Source organism: Manacus vitellinus, unplaced genomic scaffold (genome assembly GCF_001715985.3).
Source record: "Manacus vitellinus isolate BGI_N305 unplaced genomic scaffold, ASM171598v3 scaffold_0_pilon, whole genome shotgun sequence".
In the NCBI taxonomy this organism is placed as follows: Eukaryota; Metazoa; Chordata; class Aves; order Passeriformes; family Pipridae; genus Manacus; species Manacus vitellinus.
The window spans coordinates 60,405,186-60,418,979 of record NW_021938789.1 but is presented as its reverse complement, the minus strand read 5'-3'; the positions used below and the strand labels follow the sequence as shown (position 1 = coordinate 60,418,979).

Below are 13,794 nucleotides of genomic sequence, written 5' to 3'. Positions count from 1 at the left end.
TCCCAGAGCTTCAGCTGAGGCGTGTGACTTGCACAGGCTTGGCTTGGTCTTCAAAGCAGTGGTGCTGACCCCTCGCAGAGAGCACAAAGCTGCCAGCCCATGCCATAGCCAGCTGCACGCTCCAGCCTGGGGCCTCAGGAACAGCTCCACCTGCAGGGAGGGCAGGCCATGGCACTGCTGCTGTGCCCGGACACCTTTCCTGCTCCTTCCCAGGTGTTGCAGCTCCACGGCCAGAGTGTCACGCCAAAGAGCGAGGGGGGGAAATGCCCCTTTCCTGGGGGATGTGAGGTGCATGCCATACCTTTCCTAGCTCTGTGTCCTGTCCCGTTCGGTTGCCAAAGTATTTGCGCCACACTTCACCTTCCACCTCATGGCGCCTGGATGCCATCAGCAGCTGGAGCTCTCTTTCTTCCCTCTCATTGTAGAGGGAGTGCATTCCCTGAAGGCCATGCACACACCACACATGCAACATTAGTCACCTTGAGCATGGCTAGGGCAGGAGGGCTGGGACAATGGGCAGCTCCTGCTGCCTCTCTGCCTCGGCCCAGAGCCCAAAATGTGACACAGGGCTGGCAAAACCCAAGGATGTACCATTTCTGAGGGTCGTGGAGTACATTCAGGGAGCTTTGACCGTGACTCAGATTGAGGTGTGGGGTGCATTAGCATCTTATCGGTCTTCTCCTGGATTACAGGCAGGAATCTAAAGAGGAAGGCCAGCAGTCTGAGTCTGTGGGAGCCCAGTCTGAGCCTGTATCTGTGCGATGGGCTCACACCCTGCCCCATGGCACCATGCGGCAGTTCAGCAGGACAAGGTCTCCAGGGCCATTCAACATCAGCACGTGCACCCCAGCCAAAGGAAACATCTCTCCCTCTCTACCCCAAGTGCACAGTGTACCCCACACAGCCTCAGCCACACCACTCCTCTACAGGGCTCACCCTCCTCGGCCAGCCTCCTTGTCTTTAGGCTGATCAGATTCCACTGACTGCTGACTGGCCTGGGAAACCCTCCGTCGAGCCAGGAACACTGGATCCAGCACGCTGACTGCAAGTGGGAGAAAGGGAAGAGCATTCCGTGTCTTTGAGATCACGTGGCCAGCAGGAGGGGCAGAGCTGCTCAGTCGTGCCACACAAGGCTCACCCTCAGTCCTTGCCACCCCTGGGAGCCAGAGTTCCAGGCAGGCCCCTGTCCCTTACCCACACTTGATCCAGAGCTGAATTCCCACCAAGCCACCCATCTCTGTGGGACATGATTTTCCTCCTCTCCTACTCACCACTCTACCATCAGAAGGGACTCACCAATAGGAAGAACTGGGAGGTACTGAGAATCCCCAGGGCCCACTGGAGGCATTGGGCTGTAGGGGCTGCCCACAGCTCAGAGCCTCTTCCAGAATGGGTCATCACACAGTGACCTCAGACCTGCCCTCATGAGGGCAAGAGCACCCTCAGTCCCTGCCAGCCCTCAGATGGCACATTACCTCTGCGAGAACCCCCGCCCCAGGGCGCCGACTCTCTGCTGGGCTTCAGGGAAATCAGAGGAGCCCATGGCTGGTGTGGGGTCTCCACTACAAGACTGGAAACAAGAAGGCACCAACTGGGTAAAGCTGGGGCACCAGGCTCCCTTGGGGGCTCACACTTGTAACTGCTGGCACCCGTCTTTGGGAGCCACTGACAAGTCCTTGGAGGGCACGGTGCACAACAACCCTCCTTGCTGCCCATGCAGACTGTCCCACCTCTCTCAGGGCACATTGAAAGTTGACTGGCCCCTTTGTCTGCAATCTCCAAGCCAGGGAAGAGTGAGCGGTGGGCAGAGCAGGAAGCTCACCCGGGAAGGGGCTCATCCTGCCCAAGTTTGGTTGGAATGGAGCCTCAATGAACTAGAAGCTGCAGAAGCTGCAGAAGCCATCCTGCTCACCTTGGTAGTGTGATGACCTCATCTCGACTGACCCGATTAAAATCATTTTGGCCTGGAAAGGCCACGATCCTCATCATGTTGGAGTCCTGGAAGGGGACAGCCACATTTCAACAGACACTCAGAAACATGCTGGTTGCCCACAAAGGTGGCAAAGCGCCTTGCTGCTCAGAGACACAACGGCTGCTTCCCAGAAAGCCTCACACCACCTTCTCCCTTGATGTCATTAGACCCTCCCTCAAAGGGCCAAGGCACTGCCCAGACATGGACAAGCTCATCAGGAGTGTGCCTAGGCTGGGTGGTGAGGCAGGTCATGACAACTGAGAGAAGGCAGCAGGAGAGCTTTGACAGCGTTGCCACAGAGCCACGAAGAGGAATCCCATAGAAATGACAAGCTCACCCTGAGAAGAGCTTTCAGCATGTTTCCTGTCACATCTGGCTCCAACACGCAGTGATCAAAGAAGGTCATGCTGACCACTTTTCCTCGCACAGCAAGGATACCAATGCCCTTGAAGGAGAATTCCACCTCCTTCTCGTCTGCAAGAGCCCCAGCAAAGCAAAGCAGGGTCTCATGTACACACAGCTCCACAATTTCTCGGCGGAAGTGGGTGTCTGCAGCAATCTCCCCAAAGTCCAGCTGAACAACAGGTGTCTCGTCTAGGAAACAAGAACAAAGCAACAGGGTGTCTGCCACCACAGTTCAGCCAATTCCAAGATTAGGGGTCATCAGTGCCCAGCCCTCAGGCAACACTCTGCCAGACAGTGCTCCCCTTTCAGCTTCAGTCACCTCTCCAGAACAGAGCTGGTGGTCAGGAGAAGCCAAGCAAAGCTTGGCCTCCTGCTGCAATCAACCAGCTGGAGCACAGGGGGAGCTGGGGAGATGAGGCTGGCTCCCCAGAGAGGGGCAAGGTGCTGGGCTGCCCTATGTGGGCCCACACTCAGCACTCTCCAGGTTGGAAGTGTCATCTTTGGCTGTGTCAGAGCTGTTGGCAACAACCCAAATGCAAGGGCTGTGTAGGGAAAGTATTCCATCTTCTTACCAGGAATTTTGGTTTCCTCACACTCAAGGTTGTAGAATGTCCTCAGTTGTTTGTTTACAATGAACACAGGTCTCTCAACAGTCAAAACCTTGCCCTCTTCCACACTGGCATGCACTGGGACAATTGCAAATGTCCCAACTCCAGTCTCCACTGCCTGGAAACACAAGTAATAGGAGGGAGCATTGGCAGGGCTGCCGAGAGACGGGGTGGCTGCCACATGACTGGCATGGTCCTGGGAATGGCACTTTGGCCCCTGCTCTGGAGGCCCAGAGGGACAGGGTGAGGTGCTGAGGAGCCAGAGTCCAACTGGGAATGTATTAAAGCCTGGAGAGAAATTTATGGCGCATGAAGGGACTCCATCTTATGCACTTACTCATTTATATCTAGTTTTAAACAGTTTAAAATGTTTTCCTCATATGATTGTATTAACCCCATTTTCCTGTATAGCCTGGGCTTACCCAGGCTTGCCCAGAGCTGTTTTCCCGCCATAAGTTGTTTACTCCTTCATTTTCCCACTCATCCTGCACTGATTGGCTGGAGAGTGCCAAGTGTGGAGTGAGTTCCCATTCGTCCCTAATGCCCAACTCCTCCCAAGTTCCTCCTCCCTTCCTGCGTTCTCCTATCCTGTTATGCCCTGGAATGTCAATCCCATGCTCCTCCCCTGTTACCAAACCCTCCTATACCAGACCCTATATAAGTCCCTGCTTTACCTCAATAAAGTAGAAATTGCACCCCGACCTTCTACCTAGTCGGACCCCTTTGTGCAGTGTTGCAGTCCCATTCCCTCACCCACTGGACCATGGCATATGGCACCCAGGTCGTGGGGCAAGGTAGAAGGTCCTTTTATTAAAGGAACTCCCTTGTGCTCACCGGGGCTCAGGTGGCACCTGGAGAGGTGATCAACCTGCCAGTCCTCCTCAGCTGAACTGCAGACTGTGGACCATCAGGTCAGCGCGAGTCTTCGCACAGGTGAGCTGTCGGGGACATCCCTACTCCCTCTCCCATCTCCCAGTCTCCACGAGAGAGGAACTTTAACATCAACGACAAATTACCAGAAGTCAGCATAACACCATAATAGGACTCTGGCTGTCGACCTCTCAGAAATTTGTATACAGAAAACTTAAAGATTTTATTATCGATCATGGTCACCCCTTGGATAAAAAGTCAGCAAAAGCATTAGGCAAATGGCTTGAACACAAGGGGGAGATAATCTCTGACAATACATCAATTGAAGACTGGGAGAAAATTGGATATCACATTTGGAAAGCAAACAAAAGGGGTGACCGAAATGCTAAAGAAGCAATAATTGCCTGGAGACTCGTTCTGATGGTGCTACAGCACCAAAAGATGAACTCGAATGAGAATCTCCAAGAAAACCCATCGAAACATAAAAAATCCAAGCCAAAATCATTAGTCTGCAAGACAAAATCCCCAGAAAAGGACAAGCCCCGAAAGTCCCAAAATGGCGAGAGGGATGAAGAAGGCGCAACATTTTGGCGGTTTCCACAAAATGGCGTTGGTGATGGGGGAGGACGTTCGTGCGCGCGCGAAACTGAAGTGCACAAGCGGCGAAGGTGGGAAAGGACCATTCAGGAAAAATCTGCGTGGGAGAAGCTTAGGCGGGTCCCACTGGCTCCACCTCCAGTTCCAACCCCTAGGCCGCCTCTGCCTCCACCCGCTTACATCACCGATCCACCCACTGACACGCCTCCGCGCATACCCTCTCCCGCCAGCTCCGCCTCTTTCCCGGAGTCATCGCCCTTCTGGGGCCAAAGGGAAAAGAGGGGCAGGGTCAGGCCTAGTTCCAGTGTCAACACCTGGGAACATGGCAGTGCCCATGAGGCCTATGCCACCCAGGCCTCCAGCACTCACCACACACAGGCCTTAGACACATACTTATTAGTCACTCACCACAACCAGACGTTTGGAAGGCCTTCAGGGCCAAAGTGGCACAGGCTAATGATGCCGAATTCCTGAAGGCTTTCCCCATTTATTTAGAAGAAGGCCGTGCCCCAGAATGGAGGCCAATATCCTACCCTATGTTAAAGCATATCAAAAAAGCAATTATCGAATATGGCCTTGGAGCCCCGTTCACAGTGGGACTCCTTGAGTCCTTCTTCCTAGCTTATCATTTGATACCTTATGATATTCGAGCAGTGGTCAATGGCCTATTATCCACTGTCCAGTCATCAGTTTTTGAAGCAGAGTAGAAGAAGCTTGTTACCAAATATGTAAACGAAAAGATGGAAAGGTGAGGGATCCCGATACAGAGTGCAATAGATATGTTATATGGCAAGGGCAATTATACCAGTAGGCAGGATCAGGCACGCATAGACATAAAATACCTAGACATAACTAGGGAGTTGGCAGTTGAAGCATTAAAGAAGGCAGTCGATGTGTATATTCAGACACCATCCTTTACTCTAACAAATCAGGGGCCTAAGAAACCATTTATAGATTTTATCACAAGATTAAAAGGAGCGATTGCACGCCAGGTTCAGCAGAAAGTCAAGATATTCTATTTAATAAATTGGTGTATGAAAAAGCAAATGAGGACTGCCAACAGGCACTTAAAATCTTAAAGGACCCCACATTACTTGATATGATAGAGGCGTGTAAGAATGTGGGGTCTGGATCTCATAAGGCCTGATTGCTCACTGCTGCTCTAACTTGACTGCAAACACGTTTTAATTGTGGCCAGAAGGGCCACATGAAAAAACACTGCCCTGAACTGGCCATGAAACCTGACCCCCCAAAGACATTATGCCAAAGGTGTAAGAAGGGTCGCCATTGGGCTCACTATTGTCGATCTATTGCTAACATCAATGGCAAGTTCCTCCCTCCAAGAAAATCCCCCGATTAAAGATGGAAAGTAAACTTTAATTTGCTGCCTGACCTTAGGAAATGTCACTGTGAACATCAGGGAAATGAGAGGCAGAGCGCTCAGGGGGGTGTGAAGATACAAGAATCCCCTCAGATGTACTCCATCCTACACAGCCAGCCTTCCCAGTAGTTAAGGAACGACCACCACTCTTAGACTGGATTATATTAACCATTGTGCCTCCCGCACTCCAGCTCAAATCCACTCAACAACTCATAGAGGTCTACCCCTCCTCTGACGTTCAACCAGATCAAGTATACCTAATTGTTTCACATTTCACAGCGCTCGAGAGGGGAATTGTAATGACACCTACCCTGTTGACCAGACTCACAAATAATAACATCAGTATTTGTATTTCTGTTGTTTTACCACCTGTAGAGTTGTTTTACCACCTTCAGCCATCATCTATCATTATATAGATGACATCCTGATAGCAGCAAAACACGGGACCGAACTACAATCCACCTTGACTGCCTTAACTGACGCCATCCAAAAAGCAGGTCTGCAGCTTGCCCCAGAAAAAATTCAACGCACCCAACCTTGGACCTACCTCGGATGGAGGATCACTCAACAGGAAATCATGCCACAACCACTGACTTTCAAAGTAACGGACACTATGACCCTGAATGATTTGCAATGGCTTTTAGGAGCCATTAACTGGCTGAGGCCTGTCTTGGGGATCACAACAGAGGAACTGCACCCCCTCTTCGAGCTACTTAAAGGTGACCCAACTCTCACATCTATTCGATCCCTAACCCCAGAAGCAAAACAAGCTCTGGAAGTATGCTCTCAAGCCGTCGAAAACAGGCAAAGCAGACGACGACACCCTGACCTGCACATTCGCCTCGCCATCATATCCAGCAAGTTCCAACCTTTTGCTGTCCTTTTCCAATGGGATCAGGCAGAATCCGACCCTTTGAGAATTCATTTTCCGGTCGCCAAAATGGTCTCCACAGATGCTTTGGTCAGCATTATGTCCGAGGATGAGGAGATCAGGTGTGGCGACCCAATACAGGCAAATTGGATGACTGCTGTCAGATCTTCCAGACTGTTCTTGACATGCTCTGTTTATTTTCCAGAACCCAGGAAACCACAAAAAGTCAGCATTATAGGACTGTTAGATATGGGGGCCGACGTTACGATCGTCACCTCCCGAGACTGGCCTCCCAGCTGGCCAGCACAGTCAACTGACATAAGGGTCAGCGGGGTGGGCGGATCACAACAGCCAGCCAGAAGTACCAAAACCGCCAGCATATACGGGCCAGAGGGCAGACCTGCATCTCTCAAACCATTCGTACTTAACATTCCAGTAACTTTATGGGGACAGGATGCCATGGAGCAGTGGCATCTCGGAATAGAGACAATTTTTTAGGGGGAGTCACTGAGCCAGTGCAGCTGCCCAGACTGATGTGGAAGACTGAAGTTCCAGTCTGGGTTGATCAGTGGCCCCTACCAGTCCAAAACCTGCAAATTTTAAACAAATTGGTAGATCAGGAATTGGCCAAAGGACACCTGGAGTCTTCCACCAGTCCCTGGAACACTCCAGTGTTTGTCCTCCAAAAATCCTCAGGATCCTGGAGATTTCTCCAGGACCTGCGCAAAGTGAATGAAGTCCTGGAAGCCATGGGAGCCCTTCAGCAAGGTATGCCATCTCCATCTATGCTACCTGCTGAATGACCCATGATGGTTGTTGATATAAAGGACTGCTTCTTTCATATTTTTCTCAATTCAGCCAATTTGGTGAATTTGTGTTTTCCGTCCCAGCAATCAATGCTTGCGAACCTCACTGCACGTTCCAGTGGAAAGTGCTTCCCCAGGGGATGAAGAATTCGCCAACGCTTTGTCAAATGTTTGTTGCAAAAATTTTATCCCCAATTAGGCAGAAATTCACAAAGTCAGTCATCTTCCATTATATGGACAATGTTTCGATCTGCGCGGAGACAGAATTGGCTGTCAAAAAGACTTTAGATTTGGTTGTTTTTACTCTAAATTCGCATGGTCTAGAAATTTCCCCAGAAAAGGTACAAAAGGAAGCACCATGGAGGTACCTCGGACTCCAAATTAACCAAAAAAGTGTCAGACCGCAAACAAAAATGTCCAAAATTTGAATGACCTCCAGAAGCTACTAGGAGCTATCAATTGGATACGCCCTGTACTGGGGATCACAACCAGTGATTTACATCCCGTATTTGAGCTTTTGAAAGGAGATTCAGATTCATCCTCCTCCCCAGGTCTGTTACAAAGGAGGCAGAAGATGCCCTCCATATGGTTGAAAAGAAAATATCGGAAAGAGAAGTGAGTCGGAGGATGGAGGGACTGCCATCCTCCTTGGTAATTATAAGGGAAGAAAAACAGCCGTTGGCCATCTTGGGCCAATTTTGAATCGATAATAAGGACTTCTACTTGGGGGAATGGTTGTTCCTCCCCCACCAGTTCCAAAAGACTATTGTTACCCTGGGTAAAATGATTGGCAAATTAGTCTTCAAAGGACATATGAGGTGTTTAGAGCTTAACAGAAGGGAACCACATTATGTTTACCTCCCATTAACCTCTGAACAAATCGGGCAACTGCTGAGACCCTCTGTTGATTTCCAAATTGCCATTGGTGGATACCTGGAAGAGGTGAAGTTTCACCTCCTGGCATGTCAGTTTGTTCAGAGATTGGCCCAAATTCCATTTAAATTAGAAATTATGCAATCCAAGATTCCAATTAGAGAAGCAAAGAAGATATTCACGGATGGCTCCGGTAGGACTGGAGATGCAGTCATCGTCTGGAAACAGGATGACAATTGGCGACAAGATATCCATAAAGTGCAAGGTTCACCTCAGATTGTGGAACTTTCAGCAGTTGTACGTGCTTTTGAGATCTTTCAAAACGAAGTGATAAATATTGTATCTGATTCAGCCTATGTGGTGGGCATAGTAAAGAGAATTTAAAAGATGTTTCTAATCGGCTTCTGTTTGATTTGCTAAACAAGCTATTGTTTTTGATTCAAAACAGGAAATTAGGATATTACATTATACATACCCAGTCCCACACTGCTCTACCAGGTCCTGTGGCAGAGGGAAACCAGATTGCAGATTAGCTGGCAGGTATGATGCCAGTACCAAATTTATTCCAGCAAGCCAGATTTTCTCATGAGTTTTTCCACCAAAATGGTCAATCACTACAAAAACAATTTAATCTGAAATTAAATCAGGCAAAGGAGATTTTAAAGACCTGCCCTGATTGCCAAGCAGTGGCCCCACTTAAACCCAAAGGAACTAACCCCAGAGGGTTGGAGCCACTAGAAATTTGGCAATTGGATGTGACACATGTGCCCAAATTTGGGAAAGTAAGATATGTACATGTGTCAATTGACACATTCTCCAAAATGATAGTAGCCACCACGCATTCTGGTGAGAGAAATCGAGATGTCAAGAAGCATTTTTTGTCTGCGTTTGCAAGAATGGGGGTCCCAAACCAGGTCAAAATGGATAACGGGCCCTCATATGTATCAAAAGAAACCAAAGCATTTTTTAATAGCTGGGGTATCCACCATACCACTGGAATGGGGCAGGGTATAGTGGAAAGGGCCCATCAAAACATAAAAAATCTACTAAGGAAACAAAAAAGGGGGAGTATGGGTCTGGCTCCCCAAGAAAGACTAGAGAAAGTCATGTATGTTCTGAATTTCTAAAATAATTGCAGGGACCTGACATGCCCACAAGTAGAAGACCTATAAGGAGGCACTTCCGATCAGAAAACCAACAGAACATAAGGAAGGCCAAAATACTTTACAAAGACCTACTAACTGACAAGTGGACGGGTCCCTTTCCTCTCATCACTTTGGGGAAGGGACACACCTGTATCTCCACTGATACAGGACCGAGGTGGGTCCATGCAAAGTGCATGAAGGTCTTCAGAGAAACATCATGTGAACCATCTACGCCTTCACCACCTTCATCAGTTTCGGAGTGATCCTTTCAACATTGGAGACCGCGTCAGCCATTCCCATCTGGATGTACCAACAGCCCGAAAACGTTTGGGTGAAGTTGGCGCAAGAAACAAATAATGACACTATCTGTCTTTCGGTTAATAATATTAATAATTTATTTCAGACGTGTTTAGTTGGTTTACCCCTTAGTGACGATTTCAGAAATTATTTTTAATCACCTTCTTATGTTGAGGATGACCCCGCTGAATTTGAGGTCTTAGGTTCTGTTATTACTGATCAGTGTTTTAAGTTCGCATCTGGGTCTACATCTTGCATAAAGAAGAACAATGTTACTCCCTTTAAGAAAATATATCAGGATGCCTCCCTGTGGTGCAATGGCACTGCGCTTGAAATAATCACAACAGAGTCAGTAGGCTTCAAACCAAGTGCCCTGCCACAGGGAAGATTCCTAATCTGTGGCGAGAGAGTGTGGGCTGGTATCCCATCCTATCCCATTGGAGGACCCTGTGCCATCGGCCAGGTCACCCTATTCCACCTACACAAATTTGGGTTAATCAGTGAAAAACCCACCTCATTGATTCGCCCCAAGAGAGACTTCGGAATGCTTTGTATGCAAAACCCCATCCTTAATGATACATTGAGAGTGAAGTACCTGGCAGTGGGGCCGGAGGCAAGACCTCTTACCCCCCAGCCACCAAGTCTTTACACGACCCTAAAAGATTAACCACTACTAAAAGGTCCACGATAACACCTTCTCCTCCAAAAAGAGACTGGAGGCTAGGTAGCAGACAAGTTATCGAGTCATATGGAAAAGATACCCTCAGTTACCCTACCCTCCAGTCTCCCCTTAAGTGGGTGAAAGGAGATTCTCCAGTCTCATCCAAGGTTGCTGTTGTTCCACCTGATGCTTTGCATCCTCCAATGGGAGTTCTTCCAATCTCCAAAATTCCGGAGGATTGTGATCCTAATATTGAGTTGTGGCCAACCATGGGAAATTATTTCAGCTCTTTTATCATTGCAGGGATCAGAACCTTGCATGCCCTCAACACCCTGACGCACATGGGATGCTGGCTCACGAAAGAGGCCAACGCAACCAGCATGACCCTAGAAGGCCTGGTTAAAGCCACTCAAAAATTGAAAGAAGTCCCTTCAAAACAGGGCCACCATAGACTTCCTGTTACTGGCACACGGCCATGGGTGCCAGGATTTTTAGGGGATGTGTTGCCTAAATTTTTCCGATCACTCTGAATCAATTTTCCAAAGCATTAAAATCTTGCGTGACCTTATCAATGAAATTAAATTTTCCCCTAAGATATCCCCAGATGATCTATTTGATAAATTGGGTTCCCCTAGTTTACCCAACTAGTCTAAACAAATACTTTTAATGTGTTTCAGAGTCTTGATGACCCTTTTTATGTTGTTACTAACATTTTGTTGTGTCATAGCTGCCTGCAAAAGCCTCATTCTGAGTAAAATATTTTTGTCCTTCTATCAAGAAAACAAAAAAGGGGGAGATGCTGAGGAGCCAGAGTCTGACTGGGAACATTTTAAAGCCTGGAGAGAAATTTATGGTGCGTGAAGGGACTCCATCTTATGCACTTGCTCATTTATACCCAGTTTTAAACATTGTTTAAAACGTTTTCCTCATATGATTGTATTAACCCCATTTTCCTGTATAGCCTGGGCTTACCCAGGCTTGCCCAGAGCTGTTTTCCCGCCATAAGTTGTTTACTCCTTCATTTTCCCACTCATCCTGCACTGATTGGCTGGGGAGTGCCAAGTGTGGAGTGAGTCCCCATTGGTCCCTAATGCCCAACTCCTCCCAAGTTCCTCCTCCCTTCCTGCGTTCTCCTATCCTGTTATGCCCTGGAATGTTAATCCCATGCTCCTCCCCTGTTACCAAACCCTCCTATACCAGACCCTATATAAGTCCCTGCTCTACCTCAATAAAGTAGCCATTGCACCCCGACCTTCTACCTAGTCGGACCCCTTTGTGCAGTGTTGCGGTCCCATTCCCTCACCCACAGACCGTGGCAGTGAGGCATGTGCAGGAGGCAGGACTCACCCTCTTCTGCAAGAGCTGTCTGTGGATGTAGCGAGATGCTCCAGACCAGATTTTCCAGATTTCTGGAAAGCAAAGGAAAAGCCCTGCCATTCTCTGATTCAGTGACAGCCACCATCCCCTGTGCCCCTACCCACACAGGTGACAGTGGAGTGCCCTTTAGCCCCCCTTGCCCAGTCTCATCTCTGGGGCTGCCCAGTTGCATTCCTGACTGCCCTAAGGCTCAAAGCAACCCACCCTGCGTCCATGATAGGCCTGGAGAGGAAAGGCAGGCAGTAGTTTTGGGAAGAGAATTTCCACTCCTAGACACTGCCATTTCCCAGAAGGTGATTATCATGTGTGTGTCTCAAACACCCATAGCCAGATGGCTGTGGAGCCAACTAAAACTTGTTGATAACACACAAGGATTGTTGGTAATAACCGGAGATTGTTGGTAGTAACACACCATGGGAAAGGACAAAATAAGGCTGGAGAAGGGGGCGATGAGGAAGTAGAGGAGCACTTTTCTGGGACAAACATCCTTGTTATTAATCCTGGAGAGAAGCACAACACAGTACAATGCAAGTGCAGGAATGAGATAGAGAAGTGACCATGGACTGTAGGGGGGATGAAGAACACCAAAGACCCCTGAACCCTTTCAACCCATTTCCACAAAGGTGTGAAAGAACAGACTGCAGATGATAACTAATTTGCATAGAAAGTGAGAAACCTCTTTGGGGTATAGAAATGTGTCTATAAAAAAGTACCCCCACCAAGCCCAGGTGGTGCCCCCAGGACATCCCATTGGCTGGGCTGATATTGGAACCAGAAGTAGTGATTGATTCCTTCCTTCTTTCTTTTTCTTTCTCTCGCTCTCTTCCTCTTTAATTCATCTCTTCCTTTCTTTCCCTTTTCATCTTACCCATTTATCCAAAACCCACTGCCATGTTCCTATATAGTAGGTCAGAAACTCACAATTTCCATGCCAAGCATGTAATTTACTAATAAAACATCATAAGTTCTTGTGGACTTTTTTTGTTCCTTTCTACCATGAGCATCACCCTTCCCCTTAAGGGTGGGATGTCACAGCTACCAAAGCCACCCCAGAGCCTCAAGGCACCACAAGGCAGGGCTCTCCTTACTGCAGCCTGTGCTGACTAAAAGAGCCCCCTCTATGGCCCCAGCCTCAGGGGGGCTTTCCACAGCTCATCTCCATGTAATCTTGGCCCTGACAGTGCTGCTGCAAGGGACACCTATGGCCTTACCACTGTTGCTGAGCTCCTTGAGAGTTGGGAGCTCCTCTGGCCCTACAGAACTAGAGAGCAGGTAGTTCTGCATCTCTGCCCCCCTGCAGTGCAGCAGCTGAGGAAGAGGTGCTTGTCCTGCTACAAAACCCCTTTGCTCCTCTCCTTTCTTTGACGCTTCTCCCCAGGCAGCGTCTCCAATGCTCTCCTAAATCATCTCCTTGTCTCCTGGCAGCAGGGCAGATCCTGCAATATAGAGCAGAAAAGATGCCTGCCCTGCTCAAAATCCCTCTGCTCCTCTCCTCCCTCTCAACACTTCTCCAAGTGGTATCTCCAACGCTCTCCCACAGCTTTCCTTTGCCTCCTAGCAGCAGGGCAGCTCCTGCACAGCAGGGTGCTGGTGAGGGCAGTTCCAGTGGTGTCCAGGCCTCTCCAAAGAGTGTATTCCAAGGACACTGTCCCTGGGATGTGAGTGTCCCACTGTGATGTCATGCCATGGGTCACAGGGCTGCACACAACCTGCCACCACACAATCTCACCTACATTTATCTCCAGCATGAGCAGGGCAGCTCCACCGGTCACCTCAGGCTGCTGCACTGACCCTCCCACCTGCACAGCTCAGCTCATCCTCCCCAGCTGGGCACACAGGAACTCCTGGAACCTGGGGAGGAATAGGCATTAGTGCTGAAGGGGCTTCATGCACTCAGAATAAAGCTGGAGAGGTCCCCCCAGGTCATGAGG

General features: G+C 49.0%; 1 protein-coding gene across 1 annotated transcript; it reads right to left on the bottom strand.

Moving 5' to 3' along the window:
* Nucleotides 1–932: 932 nt before the first annotated feature.
* On the bottom strand, nucleotides 933–13,479 carry LOC108640200 (coiled-coil domain-containing protein 81-like). The gene is made up of 7 exons (XM_029959639.1): nucleotides 13,075–13,479; nucleotides 11,834–11,895; nucleotides 2,950–3,103; nucleotides 2,310–2,566; nucleotides 1,913–1,998; nucleotides 1,476–1,570; nucleotides 933–1,042 (listed from the first exon to the last, which is right to left on the bottom strand). The coding sequence occupies exons 1-7, from the start codon at nucleotides 13,145–13,147 to the stop codon at nucleotides 933–935; spliced, it is 837 nt and encodes a 278-aa protein (XP_029815499.1). The 5' UTR covers nucleotides 13,148–13,479.
* Nucleotides 13,480–13,794: the final 315 nt, after the last annotated feature.